This window comes from Brachionichthys hirsutus, chromosome 2, assembly GCF_040956055.1.
Source record: "Brachionichthys hirsutus isolate HB-005 chromosome 2, CSIRO-AGI_Bhir_v1, whole genome shotgun sequence".
NCBI lineage: Eukaryota > Metazoa > Chordata > Actinopteri > Lophiiformes > Brachionichthyidae > Brachionichthys > Brachionichthys hirsutus.
The window spans coordinates 15,527,079-15,544,753 of NC_090898.1; the positions used below are offsets into that span (position 1 = coordinate 15,527,079).

A 17,675-nucleotide genomic window follows, 5' to 3' on the forward strand; every position below is an offset into this window, starting at 1 on the left:
GCCTTAGCAACTACATTTAAAGCATAAAGGAGTCAAATAAATGTCAGTCTTCATTTTCGATGCTTGAATTCTCCTCTTAACATCAAAATATAAATGAGTAAAATAAAAAGGAGACTTGTGTCCATCTGCTGGTCAAAGATTGCATTACACTGCAGTGATCTAAAATCAATAGAAACATAAACAAACAAACTCCAATAAGAAAAAGAGAAAAAAAAAACCTGCATGTGACCTAAAAGTCTCTCCACGTGTTTAAGGTCCCTTTAAATACGTGACAATTATAATAATAATAATGCATTGGTCATATATAGCGCTCAAAGACGCCTTTACCGCCTACCTGAGTGAATGAAAGAGAAACTGAGTACGACACAATGTTCAGGAACATTTATTCAACAACAGCAAATCAGATCAATGATCCACGTGTTTTCTTCCAAACACACAATTACCATGCTACAACATAAACGTTAAGATTTATACTTCATATGGGTCAGGTGTACGTACAGGCAACCTCAACCATTAAACCATAAACTTCATGGTTACATCACGACACCATACCGTTAGAACGATCGCCAATCATCATTTCAAACATGACAAAGTGTGAAGTTAAAAAAAAAAGCATCATATAACCATTTCACTATAATTGAACTATATACGATGCAGTCTTTTTTCTAAAGTCATTTCCTGATCATTGATCTATTATAGTTTGTTTGTTTGTTTTTTAACACGCAGTGCATTCAACTTAGAACATTTACAGTAGCGTTTTTCAGTATCTCTATGAAAAAGCCATGACAGGGAACATCTATGTTTCATCGAGGGTTACAGGAAACATCGTACGGGGGGGGTTAACAGCAGGGGGTGGGCAACAGGAGCTCACCGCATGTAAACCATTGAAACACGTTATTAGCAGTTATGAAACGGACAAAGTGACAAAAGATGTGGGCAATTTATGGCAATTTGCAAATGTCTGGCAATACCTTCAAATTCAGGAGAACAAAGAAGTCCTTTTTACGTGGAGCTGCCTGTCTCGCCGCCGCCGCTGCGCCTCGGGGGCGTCTCACTTTACACGGGGTTCAGAAGAACGACGATGAACGATCACAGCATTGGACAAAAGGCCAGGATGGAAGTCATCTTCCTCTCTACAGGCTCATATATCATAATGACAATATAGGAATTAAATTATATCCATATCATATAATCATTAATTTCCTGGCTTTACTCCGTAACAGATTCCAGAGAGTTCCGCGGCTTCAGCGGAGAGAGATCGGCTCTTCCTACCTCTAAACTTCGGATGGATCGCCGCCTGGAGCTCCTTGGCTTCACATGAAATCAACAGGTAATAATAATAATAAAAAAAATGCCTGTGCGGTGAGATGAGATGAATCTTTTTGGTCTAAACGAGTTGGTGATGCAAATGAAATAAAGGAGTAGCCAAAAGCTACTTGTTCCCGAAAGCAGAGAGCAAATAAATTAATAATTAAATACAAAAAGTAAATTTCGGGATCAGATAATAATATCATTGGGAGCGTGAGAACAGTAACGCGGGATCTTATGAAACTTCTGAACCGCCGTGGGAGTTACGGCGACAATATCAGACGCAGAGGAAAGAAACGGGGAGAAGAACGACTAACGAAGAAACGGACTACATCAGCAGGTATTTGGGAAATGTACTCTGTTACTTTACAACCTGGCGACTCGCATTAGAAACAGAGAGGGGTGGCGACGACGCGAATGGGATGTAGGTTTAACAATGGCACTGACCACCTCAGCATATCTCTCTCCTCGGCGCCTCCCCGAGCCGTGGCTCTCCTTCATTATAGCACCACGCATCAGGTTCACACCTCCTCCTCTGAGCATATTGCACATGCGTACGCACCTACCCACGTTACGAGTCTTTCAGAGTCAAGATGCGGCTACGGATAAATAAAAAGCAGGAGACCACGTTATAAATTATAAGCAGTGCATGCGACACCACGATGCAAAACGTAGGCGACCTGCGAGGATAGAGCTCAGGGAACACAAAAAGGAAATCAGTTGCTTCTTCTCATACTGGGGGGGAGGGGAATCAATTGCGGACCAATCAGGGAGGGGCGTGTTTTCATTAGTTCTTTTAACGGGCCATGCTTTCTGGTCCCTCTCCTCCGCATGGCTCTGTTTCTGAAGTGGGCCGATGGATTCCCCCTTTTCTTTTATCTCACCGAGGTGGAGCAGGGATGCAGGCAGGACCGCGGGGGCCGGGACCGACGTGGGGGGGGGGGGGGGGGGGGGGGCGCTAGTTGAAGCCAGTGTCGGTGTGGTAGGAGAGGTGCCCGTCTGACGTTAGCTGGGTCGTCTCTGTGGCCGACGGCTGAAGCACGATGGGCTCACCCCCGGCCTCTGCTAGGACGAGACACACGCAGCATGTTCAGGCCCATCCCGTCGACGGGGGGGGGCGGAGTCACAGCTGATTCGAACCCACCTCTTTCGTCAGACTGCAGCTGGGCCTCCAGGTCCTCGGGGGACACGTAGAAGTCCTGGTCCTGACTCTCCCGAGGCCGCGGTTTACAGCGTCCGCAGCAGCAGTTGCAGCAGCAGCACAGGCAGCAGCAGAAGTAGCAGCCGGTGGCCAGGCCGCAGAAGACGAACAGAGCCTGCAGGGCGGGGGGGGGGGGGGGGGCGAAAGGTCATGAACACAAGGGAGGGGGGGCAGACAAAACAAAGGGCTTCCTCAGCCTCACCTTCGCCCACCAGCTGGAGAGGACAAAGTAAGTGTTGACGTTCTCCTCGCCAAACTGCTCGGCCACGTAAAGTCCCAGCGAGCCGTACTTGTCGTAAATGTTCCGCTTGGTGGCGTCGTTCAGGATCGCGTGAGCGTTGTTGATCTCTTTGAATTTATCAGCTGCCTCCGGGTTTTCGGGATTCTTGTCAGGGTGGAACTTCAGCGCCAGTTTCCTGTGGAGAAAGTCAAAATCAGACGCTTCCGCCGCCACTCACGGGGCTGGGGGGGGGGGCGCCCTCCTCACCTGTAGGATCTCTTGATGTCGTCCGGCGTGGCCACCTTGTCGACTCCCAGCACGTGGTAGAGGGACTCGCCAGCGGTGGACAGGGAGCGCTGCCTCTGATGCTCAGCCATGATGTCTCGCGTCCACTAGCTGGACGAACAAACGGCAAAGCAGATCCGGAGCTTTTTGAAGAGACAACTGATCCGTTTGTCCTCCACTGATTCCACGGCGTCTCGGTGAAGGCTGCAGAGACAGAACCTCCTTTGTGGCGCTAATAAGAGAGATACTATATTGAAAGGGTCCAAAAACGAAATCGTTTTATTGTGAAAATGTACCCCCGACTTCAACTGGATCCGTCTCCTCGGGTATTAAAGAAGGAACAAATCCGTCGACCTGCTCCGATGTGGAATCGACTCGTCTATAAGACGACGCTTGTTAGAAATCTCTAATATTAAATGCTCAGTCGGCTAAAAACGCAAGTGTACCCCCCATTTTATGAAGAATCTCGATAACATCCACAATCCGGATCCGATCCTGATGAAATTCGGTGGCGAGATAGAGAATCGCACCCTACAGGATTGTGTCAAATCCCATAAACATCAGTTAATAATCAACCGAGATACTGAGGAACACATTTTTAAACTCCATTTCCTGCAATGATAACGACAGTTTCATCGCGATCCAGAAACCAGGATCTCTTCTGGATCATCAGCAAAATGTCATCATCTGTTCCCGATAACAGTCCCAACAGTTCCTGAAAATTTCATCAAGATCCGTCTGTACCTTTTTGAGTTATGTTGCTTACAGGACAGACAGACAAATAAACGGAGGTTAAAATTACAAGAACCTTGAACGCAACACGCCGCGTGTTCACTTGTCACTGCTTTGAAATGTAACTGCATCGATGATGTCACTTCCCTGATTACGTTCCTAATTGTAACTGTAACCGCGTCGATGATGTCACTTCCCTGATTACATTCCTAATTGCAGGACGGACTTGCTTCTGCCGCCGTCGGTAAATCACCGACCGGACAGTCAATCACGCTGCGAGGCAGCAAAAGCTTTTACCGAATTAACGGCGAAAATAGAAGGAATGTGAAAACAGCGACGCGCTTCCAAACCGGCCTCGCACGGAGGATTCGGAGCCCCGCAAAGCCTCTTTCCTCATTTTAAACCGCAATCTAATGTCGCGTCGGACGAGCGGGTGTCAAAAATCCCTCTAATTCCCGTCGCCGGTCCGAAACCGACGGATTAAAGTCGGTGAAGGATCCTAATCTCCATCATCATCATCACCAGCAGCAGCAGCAGCAGCAGCAGCAGCATCCATGTTGGTTTGCTTCCTGGCCTTTTCTTGACGCAGGGATGGATCGGCGCCGGTAATTTTCAAGGGCAACGCGCAGCGTCTCGGGGGGCAATTAAAGACGGAGACGCACCTGGGAGGGGGGCTCACCTTTCCGTGGGGCCCGATGCGCCTGGAGCTGACGATCCCCCGCAGGTTCGGATTTCAGACAGAGCCGCGTGACTGTGGTCGCATCCCGCGCGTACACGGAGCCTCTCTGCCTCCCACGACGCAACCATGGACAGCTGCAGCAGCACGATGGCTCCGCCCCTCCCCGACACCCCATGGCGAAGCCGACGTGCGCGTGCACCGCAGACAGGAGGAACAGCGCGCGCGCGCGCACGCCGATTTTGGACCATGCGGAGAGGATGCTGACACAAGGTGAGAAGAGATGGGACGCGAACGATCCACGGAAGGTTTCAGGGTCGGTTTCAGCGTGAGGTTTGGACGCGCGTGATTCATTTTTCCTGCGTATCTGAAAGATTAAAAATATTATAATGCTTTAATCCAAAAGCCAGCTCGTTCCCCGGATTTATCACCACATGGTCTGGATCATCATCAAAAGGTTCTAAATATCTTTATACGCCAAGCATTTTTTTTTCATCAAGATCCATCCAGCAGTTTTGATTGACAGGGTGCTTTCACACTGGTTCTGGTTCGAATCCCAACCCTTTTTTCATTTAGTTATTTAATACATCAATAATTTAGAATTACTTTAATATAACTATTTTCCCTTTTCTTTGTTATTTTTTAATTTGGATTTTTCACTACTTTTTTTTATTTTATTTTTAATAAACAAATTTTATTGAACAAATGAACAAATATAATACAACAAATACTGTGACGATGCTCATTTGTTCCATAACATTTGTTCATGCACATTTGGAGAAAGAAAAAAAAGAAAGGCATAAAATTCTTACAACATAATATACATATTTAAACAAATTTAAATTACTTTTCACTACTTTGACTGGCTGTACCTCGGCAACCGTGACGTCACCGTCCTCACCAATCGCAGAGCTCGCGCGGCCGACGCTGCTATCGCGAGATGATCGCATTAGCTTGATGGTTAGTTAGCTAGCCGCAAAAAGCTTCGCTGTGAATCCGCCGTTTGCAGTTTTATACTTCTTAAAACACCGGCAGCAAAAAGGCACTGCGGTTCGTTTTATATTTATTTTCTGCCTTCTAACGCCTGCTAGAAACGGATACGCGCCGGACCTCCGCGTTTGCTCGGTAAGTTGCGGAAACGTACGCAGCTTTGCTAGCAGCAGGAAATGGGGTTTGTTTTGGAAACGGAGGTTAATTTCCAAATTATAATTTTAGTGGCGCGAGGAATCACCCAGACGCAATTCAGCCACCGAAATAAACGATCTGTAAAAGTGTAATTAATTTACTGTTTTTTGTCGGGAGTGTCTGTTGCCCGTGTTTGCGTCGCCGAGGCGGTGACGTTCGCGTTCGCGTTCGTGCAGGTACAAGACGCGGCCGAGCTGTGTCAGTCTTGCTCACGTTTCGCTTGTGTTTCCACATTTTAGGATCCCAACGATGAGTTATGCTGAAAAGCCAGAAGACATCACGAAAGATGAGTGGATGGACAAATTAAACAACGTTCACATACAGAGGGCGGACATGAATCGACTCATCATGAATTACCTGGTGACAGGTGAGACGGGAAACGCACCTGTCGCTTTTTGGTTTTTTTTTTTGAGAAAACGTTTGATTTATTTTATAGCAGCTTCTTCTGATGTTAAAATATTGGAATTCCAACACTGCAACATTTTTACCAGCATTTCGCTGCTGCTTTTGTTCTCTCTTCTTTCCATGTAAAAGACAATCATTAAAAGCTTCCAACTAGCAAAGCAAATTTGGAAATAACTACAGCGGTGTTTTTAAATCTTTTGAGTTGACAACCGTTTTATGTTGTAAGCCAGATGTCATTTATAAGCTAAGTATCTTTATGTCTTTGCACTTTTGCCTTTTATCTGGTTCAAGAGGGATTCAAAGAGGCTGCGGAGAAGTTTCGAATGGAGTCTGGGATCGAGCCAAGTGTGGATCTGGACTCTCTGGATGAAAGGATAAAGATTAGAGAGATGATCCTGAAGGGACAGATACAGGAAGCCATTGCACTCATCAACAGCTTACATCCAGAGCTGCTCGACACCAACCGATATTTGTATTTTCATCTGCAGGTACGTATGAACCCAGCGCTATTTAGTAGCACTCTGTTCAGATTAAGGTATAGAAGTGTGGTGACCGCTGTTTAATCCTGGAGGTACGAACCCAAGCGGTCGACGTTCACGATGAGTTCGTGGCTCTCGGTTAAATTAGGAAATGCGGTACTACGTAGCACTTTTAGGATATGAACATTTATTGCCTGTGCTTTATTTCCCCTCTCGCAGCAGCAACATTTGATCGAGTTGATCCGGCTACGGGAGACGGAGTCGGCGCTGGAGTTCGCCCAGACGCAGCTGGCCGAGCAAGGGGAGGAGAGCCGCGAGTGTCTGACGGAGATGGAGAGGACGTTAGCCCTTCTGGCCTTCGACAACCCGGAGGAGTCACCCTTTGGGGACCTGCTCAACATGATGCAGAGGCAAAAGGTCGGCTGCTTTTTATGAGTCCTGGTCCTGTAAATAGACAGAATAATTTTGTTTCTGAGCTCAGCGTTTTTAAAAGATTAATTTTACGTTTTTTTTTCATATGCTGTTTGGTTAAGTTTGATTGATTTGGTTGCATTGCTGCCTTTTTTCTCAGTAAGGTTATTAATGATTGGCCCTTTATGTGTGAAATCCAGGAGAGAAATCTGTTTCCATTCATGCTGCACACTTATTTCTTGCCATATGTATGTTTGTATTCCTTGTTATCCAAACGAATGGAAAAAAAAAATACGTATTTGTATTCTTATAAAAAGCAGGAATGCGACATAATTTTTATTTTATTTCAATGGACAGGTTTTCCACCAGGGAAAGATGCGATAGTCACGGGATGAGGATGAGGGTGAGGATGGAACCTGTGGAACAAGCTGCTTCGCTTAAGAGTTAATTCTGTTAACAGTGGTCAGAAGTACCAGCGTAATGGGACCGTCTTCTAGATACTAACCTCTTAAACCTGCTTCAGATTGCGTCCCTCACAGGATACGATTCTCGCTCGTCTTGGCAGAGTAAGACTGTACTCAATTTCAGATTATTCAAATCAGGGATATCCCGATCAGGGTTTTTTTTTTTGCCTCCGAGTCATTTGATTTTGAACCGATACCGAGTCCCGATCCGATACTTCTGTAATACTGGCAAGATTATTTTTTTTTGGGACACTTTTAAAATCTGTTGAATTGAGCTTTCAACGGAAACAAGACCGCAAGGGCTTTTTTGAAATGCTCCTCTTAGACAGGATGTTTGACTTTATTTGTACTGTAATACATGCTACTGTGTGACTGTACTTGTACTCTAACATTCTATCTAATAAATATATTCATATTCATTGTTGCAAACAGCTGATCATTTTTTGCTCAATCATTGAGAGCACAGATGAATAACTCTCACTTGTCTTGGTGCTCAGGTGTGGAGCGAGGTGAACCAAGCTGTGCTGGACTATGAAAACAGGGAGTCGACGCCTAAACTGGCTAAACTCCTGAAGCTGCTGCTGTGGGCGCAGAACGAGCTCGACCAGAAGAAGGTGAAATACCCCAAAATGACTGACCTTAGCACGGGCACCATCGAGGACCCCAAGTGAACGCGAGAGACGAGAGCAGCCACCTCCCACACACGCCCCTTAATTTATGATCAGTCAGTGACTGTGTGAAAACCAGGTAATATGTATATGTATATATATATAAACAAACTTTGTTCTTTCATGTTTCATTCATGAGAAGTCAGACGAGTCATTGTGCAAAACTGTAAATTATTTGCAAACTGACAGGAATTATATGAGTACCGGATCACGGATGTGTAGATAGATTTCAAATAAAGCTCAATTTTGCTGTTTTATATTTTGTCTTTCTAAAGGCCTAAGCGCGGTAGTATTATTCAGCATGACCGGTTCCCCCACAGAGACTTTATTTTACCAGAAAGACTTGATGTTTTAAATGGGGAGGGGGGGTCTGTTATGGTTTAAACCAGGGGTGTACAAATTCACTTCAAGAGGTCTGAGAAGTCAACCCTGCTGAGCTCCAAATCTGAAGTCTGGGGCCTTGAGCGCCGCGTAATGTGAAAAAAATCAAAACTCAAAAAGAAGAGCCCTTCAGATCCTATTTCCTACCACAGATAGATGTAAAGAATGTCTCTTACTCTGCCTTTGAACGCAGACCCTCTGCCCAGAGCGTGATGTTTCCCATTACTGCGGCTAGAAATCGCCGTTTCTTTACTCCCTGGTTTAAACTTAGAATGACCAGAAACGTTATTCCTCCTTTTCTCTTAGTGTACGTACATTGAGATTAAGATAACACTGCAAAAAGTCAAGATTCTTTTAAACCAGAAATGAGTGACAAGATTAAACTGAATATAAATGAGTATTTTTCAATTCTATGGAAAGACGCGCTCTATTGTTGTAATATGTTTTCAGTTAATGTACTTTGTTTTATGATGTTTTATGATTTGACTGCAAATGTACCATTTTATGTGTTTGAGAGGACCAACTTGGCCCAGCGACGGCTTTCTAACTGCCCCAAATGTCTGGTTTGATGTTACCAGGAGTGGAAGTTGGGAGACTGCGCCGCCCTGGTGGAGTAAGGATTTATAGAGAGAAACATATTAGAATGAAATCCAGGGACTTGCACTCTTACATTTAAAACATTCGGCTCAGTTCTGAACGCAACAGCTGGTCTTCAAGAGGATCTCTCAACTTCAAAAGCAATTACGTTTTCCCCTCAACTACTTGTAAGATGCTTGTTCATTTGTTTTCGTTTGTTTTTACTTTTATATATATATATATAAAAAAAAAAGGCAAACTTGCTGCTATTTGTTTGTCCATCCTTTTTCTTTTTTCCAATGGTCTTTGCAGGTATTAACTTTGACAAATGGAGACGGAGCGCTCACGTCCCTTTTTTATTATCGACCTTTTAAAGACCAGATTTGCAATTATTAAAATAAAAAAAAACTTTAATGAACCATACAAAAGCTCTTCTTGCCTGACTTGTGCGTGCGTAAGCAGTGGGTAAAATAAGTATGAAACACATCAACGTTTTTCTCAGTAAATATGTTTCTAAAGGTGCTAGTGCCATGAAATTATCAGCAAACGTTAGACATCCATAAATGACATGAAATGTTATTGAAAACGTGAAGAAAAGGAGGCGCAGAAAGCCAACGAGTGGAGCCAGATAAAGATTCTAGTTTGGAATTAAACCGCTCAAATACCGTTAAACTATTTGTTCTGAAAAGCCTCCCTTCCAGCGGTCCTTAATAACCTGCCAGCGGCATCCCGGCCCTCAGTCGCCGCTGCTGTTTGCAACAGCCCCCCCCCCCCCCCCCCCCAACACGTTTTACCAGTTCGGTCAGTCTGCGTCGGGATTCCCGGTCGAGCTGAAGTGCCGCTCTCAGTGCGGAAGTTTGACATCTGACAGAGAAGACGCCAGCGTTTCCTGAATGGCTGTCCAGCAGACCTCCAGCGGCTGTGGGAATGGTTCTGGCCCAGATTCTAAGGTCCACGCAGCCACCTACTCCACTAAAGGGGAACCAGGGGAGCAGAACCTTTGGCCCAGGTGAGACGCTGGAGCAGAGAATACGGGCTGAGATTTTGTTTTTTGTTTTTTTATGGCACTAATTCCTCATGAGATCAGATTAAGATTCCTGCTTCTAAAGCGGCGGGACATAAATTCCACGGCGACATCTGCCTCCAAGTCTGATCTGGATCCGAGCAGCTCTGTGATCCAGATGTTTAGAGCGTCTGAAAAAGTCACTGCTGTGAGGTAGTTCTGCGGTTTCTGGTTCTGTTCGGTGTCGCATTTGATCTCATTGATCCAAATACAGAATCATTTTCAAATGCTTCCGATGTGGATCCACATTCCTGGTTTTTGTGATCAAGGCGTCATATTATCAGGATTGCGTTCTTTCTTTTATGGCCGTTTGTCTGTCTGTTAGCAAACATGACTCAAAAACGTTACGGACAGATCTTGCTGAACTCTTCAGGGAATGTTGCCCAGGTCACATGATTCCATTTCGGCGACAGTCCCGAGGAGATCCTGGATTCTGGAACGCGGTGTAACTTTCACTAACACATTACAGTCAAATGGAGCTTCCTTAAATCTAAACCGCCTTCCTTTGTGCTTCCAGACATCTCGCTCGAAGGTGGACCCTGACGCTGTTCATGGGCACCTGCCTGCTCTACTGCGCCCGGATGGCCATGCCGATCTGTGTGGTGTCAATGGCAGCCACTTTTCAGTGGAGCAAGATCGACAGTGGGCTAGTCCTGGGTGGGTTTTTCTGGGGTTACTGCTTCACGCAGATCCTGGGCGGCTGCGCCAGCGACAGGTGAAAAACCCGCCTGCGTGTGAAACGTCAACGTTCATGAAAGCACGCTGCGTTTCCAGGCGTTTGACTCTGGCGTGCGTGTTTGTGTGTCAGAGTTGGGGGGGAGCGTGTCCTGTTCATCTCTGCCACCTCGTGGGCTGTGATCACAGCCGCGACTCCTCTTCTGGCCCACCTGGGCTCCCATACGCTGGCTCTCATGACGCTGACAAGATTCCTGATGGGAGTGATGCAGGGTGAGAACGGCGCTTGATTGACCTGACAGGTCAAAGAGATGATTGGGGAGGGGGGGGGGGGTCTCCGGTGATGGCCGAGGATGGAGCTACAACCAGAAACCAGTTAGCTTAGCTTAGCATGAAGACATAAAACACAAGGGAACCGCTAAGGCTAGCACCGCTATGCTTCAAATGATTTGTTTTATGTGCATTAAAACCAAAGTTGAGTAAAAGTGAAATACTCTAGAATAGAGAGAGAGTTTTAATTACATTATTATTAGTTATTTTTAAAAAAAAAAAGTGCCTCGAGAACACGGGAGACGTTGCATAAAATGGCGTCTAAGTTGTGTCCGAGAAATCATCCGAGATCATCTCACGCAACTAAATGGCTGCAAATTGAAATAGTAGAAGAAGAGTTTTCCAGTCGTCAAAGTGCCGAGTTGTGGTTGTAAGGTCAGATCTCGAGCGGATGACGCGCATTTCTATAGATAAATAACCCCCCCGGGTGCTGCAGGATGTCCGCCCGGACCGAGCCGCAGTCCGGTCTCACACATGTCCCACGTCTTAAAATGTCTTTAGGTGTTTACTTCCCATCTCTGGCCAGTCTTTGCTCGCAGCGCGTGGCGGAGGGCGGGAGGGGGCTGCTGATGAGCACCATGAACAGCGGGACCCATCTTGGGTATGTTGAGCTACAGCAACGCTAAACGCGCCCCCCCCGCAACCTTCACGTCTCCGGGGGGGGCAACCTTTGCGTGATGTTTTTCAGAACGCTGTTGGCGGGCGGGATGGGGTCCCTGATTCTGGACCGGTATGGCTGGGAGAGCATGTTCTACACGATTGGCTTCCTGTCCGGACTCTGGGCGCTCTTGGTTTGGCGGTGCTTCCTTAAAGGTACAGTAACGGTAACGCCACCTGTCCCTAAACACAAAGTGACCGCGGGTCGTTATTCTGACCCCGTCCACCGGCGCTATCCAAACCAAAGCGGTGGACAAACCCGCCTTGGTCTGGATCAGTTTGATGCTTTCACTAAAAAATAAAATATAAAAATGTCATTTTTAATTCTAATAAGACGGATTTAAATGACTGAACTTTAATTCTGCGCACTTCAAGGGGAGGTCAAGCTGGCGGAGCTGACAAAGGACTCAAAATCGGAGCGGTCGCGGAAACCCTGGCTGAAGTATCTGAAGATGTCGCCCGTCTGGTACGGCTTTAATCCATCGGCGTTTATCTTGCTCCTGTTTGAGTCCCCACCCTGATCCTCTTCCGTTGTCGTCTCTCCGAAGGTCGATGGTGTTTACTCACATGTGCATCAGCAGCACGTCTTACACGCTACTGTCATGGCTGCCGACGTACTTCAAGGAGTCGTTCCCACAAGCCATGGTATTCACTCTCTCCTTCATTTACTGCTATTCGGCTCATATTTCTGTATCTGGCTTGACTCCACGTTGACGCTCGGCTCCCCCCCCCAACTTGTCTATGCTTGCAGGGATCGGTGTATAATGTCATTCCGTGGCTAGCTGCAATCCCGTCGGCGCTTAGTGGCGGATTTATTTCAGATTTGCTCATAAACCAAGGTATTGCGCAACAAATAATCTCCATTGTTTAAATAGGTGTCTATTTTGAGGTTTGCTTTTTGGTAAAAAAACAAAACAACAACAAACGTGTCGACGTGTCCCGCTTGTTGCCGCAGGGTATGGCGTAGCGGCTGTGAGGAAGGCGATGCAGGTAAGAGCAGGAAGACGTTTGGCTCGTACGCTCACGTTTCTGCCTTTGATGATGAAACGTTTTGAGAGTTTAAGGTTGGTCCTGACTGGCTCGGTGCTGCGTTTGATTTTTTTTGGGGGGTTTTGCACGCTACAACGTGCCTCAAAGCTTCCCCCGGGCAATTCTAGTTTTCCAAAGGTATTTGTGCATCACTGTAAAAGGAGGGGTGATAAATGGGTCTGCAAATAATTGGCTTTATGAAACACCTGGTCTCATACACAAAAGGGAAATGCTGGAGCCAACCATCTCTGGACCAACCCGAAGCTCAATCCAATTTATTGTGATGTCGCATTTCTATTGTTTGCCGTGGCGTCCGCAGTTTGTCGCCATGGGACTGTCGAGCGTGTTTATCCTGCTTCTGTCCAACACCGTCACGTGTCCCACCGCCGTGGCTTTGGTCTCCGTCGCCCTCGGCCTTAGCAGTTTCTCCAGCGGGTACGTTCGACGTTTGAAACAGTTTAATAATCTTAATCCCCATCGGTCTAAGGTGAACGCTTTCTCTGTGGAATCGAGCCAGGCCAGTGTTTGCAGGACGGCGCCGGCGTACGTACACTGAGTGTTTGCCTCCGCTGCGACGGTTATGCTAAACCTGTTTCTTGCTTTGTCAGCGGGAGCAACCACAAATAACTGAGCTCTGGATGCCTGCATTTTTCTGAACATCATTCATGTGCAGGGGGAAAAAAAGCAGGCTAGGAACTTCCTATAAAAGTGGTTTATTATCATATTTTACAAGATATGATTATTATTATTATTATTATTATTTATAAATCCTCCATTATAAGTAAATGAGACAATCCGGATTTTCTTTTCTATCTGGATCACTCTCAAAATTTAATGGCATCTAAATTAGACCAATACCCAACTTAAGATGTTTCTTCATCAAGATCCATCCAACACTTTTTTTTTTTTTTTTTTACATAATCCTTCTAACAAACAAACATCAAAAGCATAACCTAATAACACTAACACAGGGCAAAGCAGACGAACATTAAGAGCCGCAGACTAAATACACTCAGTGACGTCACGACGATAAACAGGTGGCAATGGGAGGAGCTTCCCTCAAGCGTGTGAATACCTGATTAGGTAAGAACAAAAATACAAACAAAATAGAGACAGACAGGTTATTAAAAAACACGCAATAGATTCAAAAGACACGAGAGGGAGTGTAAAAACGCAAACATTGAACACGCAATGAAGAACGGAGCGTATAACCACAGGAAACGCACACATACTCTACCCGGAAACACAACTACCAAAATAAAACAGGAAGTAAAACACACATCCTTCTAAATAAGAGGAAGCAACAATAACGTGACGCGTTCCGTTGTGTTTCAGCGGCGTCGCCGTGAATGTACAGGATCTCACGCCGTCCTGCGCTGGAGCTCTCTATGGTAAATCGATATCAAGTTTATTATGCTGTACTAATATTATTATTAGTTTTAGTTTTGCATATACATTTCCCTTTTCTGCAACAGGTTTTATGAACATGTTGGGGGCTTTTATGGGTATGTATCTTAAAATGTTTAATCATTTAAAAGTGTTTGAATATTAAATGCATTTACCGTAACAATGACGCAGTAATTAAGTTATTGATAAATGATCTGCTGCCACTGCTCGTGTCCTTTTTTCCTCGCACAGGACTGGTGATGGTCTCTTTGTCCGGCTACCTGATTGAGGTCACGCTGTCGTGGTCTGCCGTGTTCTCCCTCATCGCTTTAGTGAATTCCACAGGCCTTGGGATTTTCCTCATCTTTGGAGATGCTCAGCGTATCGACCTGGAAGGTCACAGCCAGGTCATTTCGATTTAATGCAGACTTCTGTTGCAGGTACCAGCCCGTCTCTGAATTTGATTCTCTATCGGTCGCGATATTTGTCAGAATTTGAGTTATGTGGATTTATTCTTTGCTGCAACTTGCGGGGAGTGATGATAAAACGTTCTGAACACATACTGGGGACTGAAATGAGTGTAGAAATGTTTACATTAATAAGAACTGCCTGCTGATGGTGCATCTGAGAACATGGCCAATGGATTGTACAAAATCTGAGCTGGTCTATTCGGGGTTTTTTTTTGTTTCACGCTGCCCCCAGCCCAACAAATGAAAAGATGAAAACTACAATGTGTAGTACTTCCATTTCATATTTTCCACTTCCCTACTGTGTCTGTAATTTCAAGTCCCCGAAGCAGATATACACTCAAGGAATTTAGAAATGCCAGATTGTTAGTCAAAACATTATTATTTTTTAAATGATTATCTCACTTTAATTAGCAACAAAAACAATGAAACACCAGGAATGCCATCGCTATCAATCTTCTCAGCGTTGATTACAGCAGTAATGCTCCTCCTGATGGATAGGCACAACCCCTGTTGGCTTAAATTGTGACCAATCTCTGGACTGTGATGTCATTCTTCTCCAGGAACTGGCAACACACACAATCCAGGCGATGTCATCCCATCAACGCCGCACCAGTGTCAGGTCGCCTGTCTCCCCCGCCATCGTACTTGAGATGATTTCTTTTTTTAAATCATGTCCAGGTGCTAATTGGGTCTCAGCTGCAGCGCTAGTCGGTCACAACCTGTCTCAGGTGCGCCAGGCAGAGACGATCCTGGTTCTGCGTGTCTGTCATTCATCCGGCTGCATAATGCTGGCGTAGATGCAGTGTTATGGAATGGTGAGCGCTCACTGCCCCGGTGAACTGCCACGCCTCCAGCACGCCAGTCGATTTTGCCCCACTCATGACAAAATACATCAGTGAGCAGGGTGGAATTATTTTTTTTGAATGTCTGTTATATTTGTTATTTACTTTGGTTTAGTTTTGAATACTTTTGTTATGAGTATTATGGACGATATCCAGCGCCAATACTTAATAAGGTCAGAATGGAGATTACAAATAAGTCAAACTCAACACGATGTCAGTAGGACAAGACGGCGAGAGCAATAAAAGCGATCTTTGTGAGAGAGATTAGATGGAATAAATGCAACACAGTACAGAACGCTGCCTCTATAAAGATACACAATATGCATTTCCTGTATATTTGTATTTTATTTTGCTAGTTTCATTACATCTGAATTTTGTTTCGTTAGGCCCGAGCACCAACAATGCAAAAGGACCCATAATTGCATTTAGTGCTTTAATGTAATTTTAAATATATATATATATATGGACTTTGACAAAAATGCTGTTTTCAAAAAAGGATTAGATATTTGATATTTTTACATTTCATTATTGTTCTCTGTAATTTATTGACCTGAAATGGGCCTTTTCAATGGTCTGGACTTATCCAACCTCACACGGCTGGATAAGTTCTGGCCTGAAAACGTTGTGCGTCACAGATCGTACAGGACCAGCGCCTCCTGCTGCCACAGGACAACATTTTCACGGTGTGAAACACCAGAAGATGTTTCGTTACTGAGTATTTTCCAACAGCAGACACAGAAATTCACATTGCATGTAAATTAATGACGTCTCCAGGTGTCTGGCCGCCCTTTTAAGTTAGTTATTTTTAATACCTTTGTTTAGTTTTCGGGTAATTTGGCGCACCTAAAAATGTTTTTAGTTTGGCAATGGGTAAATAGAATTTATAATTTATAAATTTTTATTTTTGGTACAATAATATTACACTGTCACTTTGATGTTTTTTTTCTAATTGTCATTAGTATCGTTGCAAGGTGGAACCTTTGTTGCTTGGCGTTGCCCCAGGACACGGCTCTTGTGTCCATTGTTACGTTATATATTATATTACTGCGACGGCAGCCGCCACTTGGGGCCCGTAGCATTAACTTTAAAAAATATTTATTTAACAGAGTATTTTTTTTCCGTTTGCGGTTGGTGTTTGAAATCTGTCATACTTTTGTACATATATTATTTGTGATGAATTCACATGTTTGTATATTAAATGAATGTCATTGTTACCCCTCAAAGATGTGTGTGTGTTGCCTTGATTAGGTGAAATGTTTTATATTATATTCACGCTAGTGCTAGTGCTAACACTGGAAATGAATGACAGACTATTTACTTTGCTGTCGCTCCTACTGAAACACAAAAGGCCAATGAATAATACATAAGAGTATGTATTTATTATGCAGATCATATTTACTGAAAAGGAGAAAAAGAGAGCAAATACAAAAATTGGAGTGAGAAAGAAAGAAAAAGACGACTCCTTCTCCGAGCTGTTAGGTGGACGGTCTTTAACTCCGGTAGTTATCAACCATTTTAATGGAATTTAAATGTTCCATAAAAACAGGTGTGTGTCTATTTTTCATTGAGCAATCCTCCTACCTGTCATTATAAATCTTTGAGATTGAGATTATGATCAGGATGCAGCTCCAATCCTGGATGATAACAGAATATCATGTGTTGGCCATGCCTGTTATTTTTTGGGCTTTTTTAATGGAAAATGATTACTTTCCATCCATCCACCCACCAGACACAGAGACATTCCTTTTCATGAGACTGATTTTTTTTTTTTTGATAGGTTCTAATCCCACAAACATTTAAATAAATCAACTCAAATCAGTTTTCTTATTTACTTACATTAAATTTAGTCAAATGGAGCTGGATGAGATATTTGCATTGTGCGCGTTTACAGAGGAAGCGCTCGGCGGTGGCGAAGCTACGTCATGACGTCATCGCGTCAGCCTATGAGGGGGCAGGTTGGCTGGTTGGTTATGAGGTCCGGGGGATGCTTTTAACGCAGATAAAAAAAATAAAAAAAAATCTTAAACACAGATAATTAACTTCCGGCTTAATCAGAGGAGATTGGACTGAATCATTTTTTATCTCCTTGACGACCAGACGGCGCCCGGGAGCGCGTCCCGCTTCCACATCCGACGCGGGCGGTGTTTGTCCGTCCCTTTAAAATCACGCGATGCGGGGACGCTTCTGTTGCGGGGTGAAGGCGCCGCAGCTGCGCGCCCCGCGGCTGGAGGA

At 44.8% G+C, this 17,675-nt stretch overlaps 3 protein-coding genes across 3 annotated transcripts; 2 read left to right on the forward strand and 1 right to left on the reverse strand.

The window, feature by feature from the left end:
• Positions 1 to 2,266: 2,266 nt before the first annotated feature.
• On the reverse strand, positions 2,267 to 3,106 carry LOC137902712 (dnaJ homolog subfamily C member 5-like). Its single transcript, XM_068746801.1, has 4 exons — positions 2,997 to 3,106; positions 2,712 to 2,925; positions 2,453 to 2,624; positions 2,267 to 2,373 (listed from the first exon to the last, which is right to left on the reverse strand). The coding sequence occupies exons 1-4, from the start codon at positions 3,104 to 3,106 to the stop codon at positions 2,267 to 2,269; spliced, it is 603 nt and encodes a 200-aa protein (XP_068602902.1).
• A 2,750-nt stretch (positions 3,107 to 5,856) lies between these two features.
• On the forward strand, positions 5,857 to 8,329 carry LOC137901563 (glucose-induced degradation protein 8-B homolog). The gene is made up of 4 exons (XM_068745608.1): positions 5,857 to 5,974; positions 6,304 to 6,500; positions 6,711 to 6,908; positions 7,864 to 8,329. The coding sequence occupies exons 1-4, from the start codon at positions 5,857 to 5,859 to the stop codon at positions 8,035 to 8,037; spliced, it is 687 nt and encodes a 228-aa protein (XP_068601709.1). The 3' UTR covers positions 8,038 to 8,329.
• A 1,555-nt stretch (positions 8,330 to 9,884) lies between these two features.
• On the forward strand, positions 9,885 to 16,657 carry LOC137901552 (voltage-gated purine nucleotide uniporter SLC17A9-like). The gene is made up of 14 exons (XM_068745597.1): positions 9,885 to 10,000; positions 10,572 to 10,769; positions 10,863 to 11,002; positions 11,561 to 11,660; positions 11,748 to 11,872; positions 12,092 to 12,182; positions 12,265 to 12,361; positions 12,468 to 12,555; positions 12,672 to 12,706; positions 13,065 to 13,180; positions 14,081 to 14,136; positions 14,221 to 14,250; positions 14,384 to 14,571; positions 15,162 to 16,657. Exons 1-13 carry the CDS (start codon positions 9,885 to 9,887, stop codon positions 14,551 to 14,553), a joined length of 1,362 nt encoding a protein of 453 aa, XP_068601698.1. The 3' UTR covers positions 14,554 to 14,571; positions 15,162 to 16,657.
• Positions 16,658 to 17,675: the final 1,018 nt, after the last annotated feature.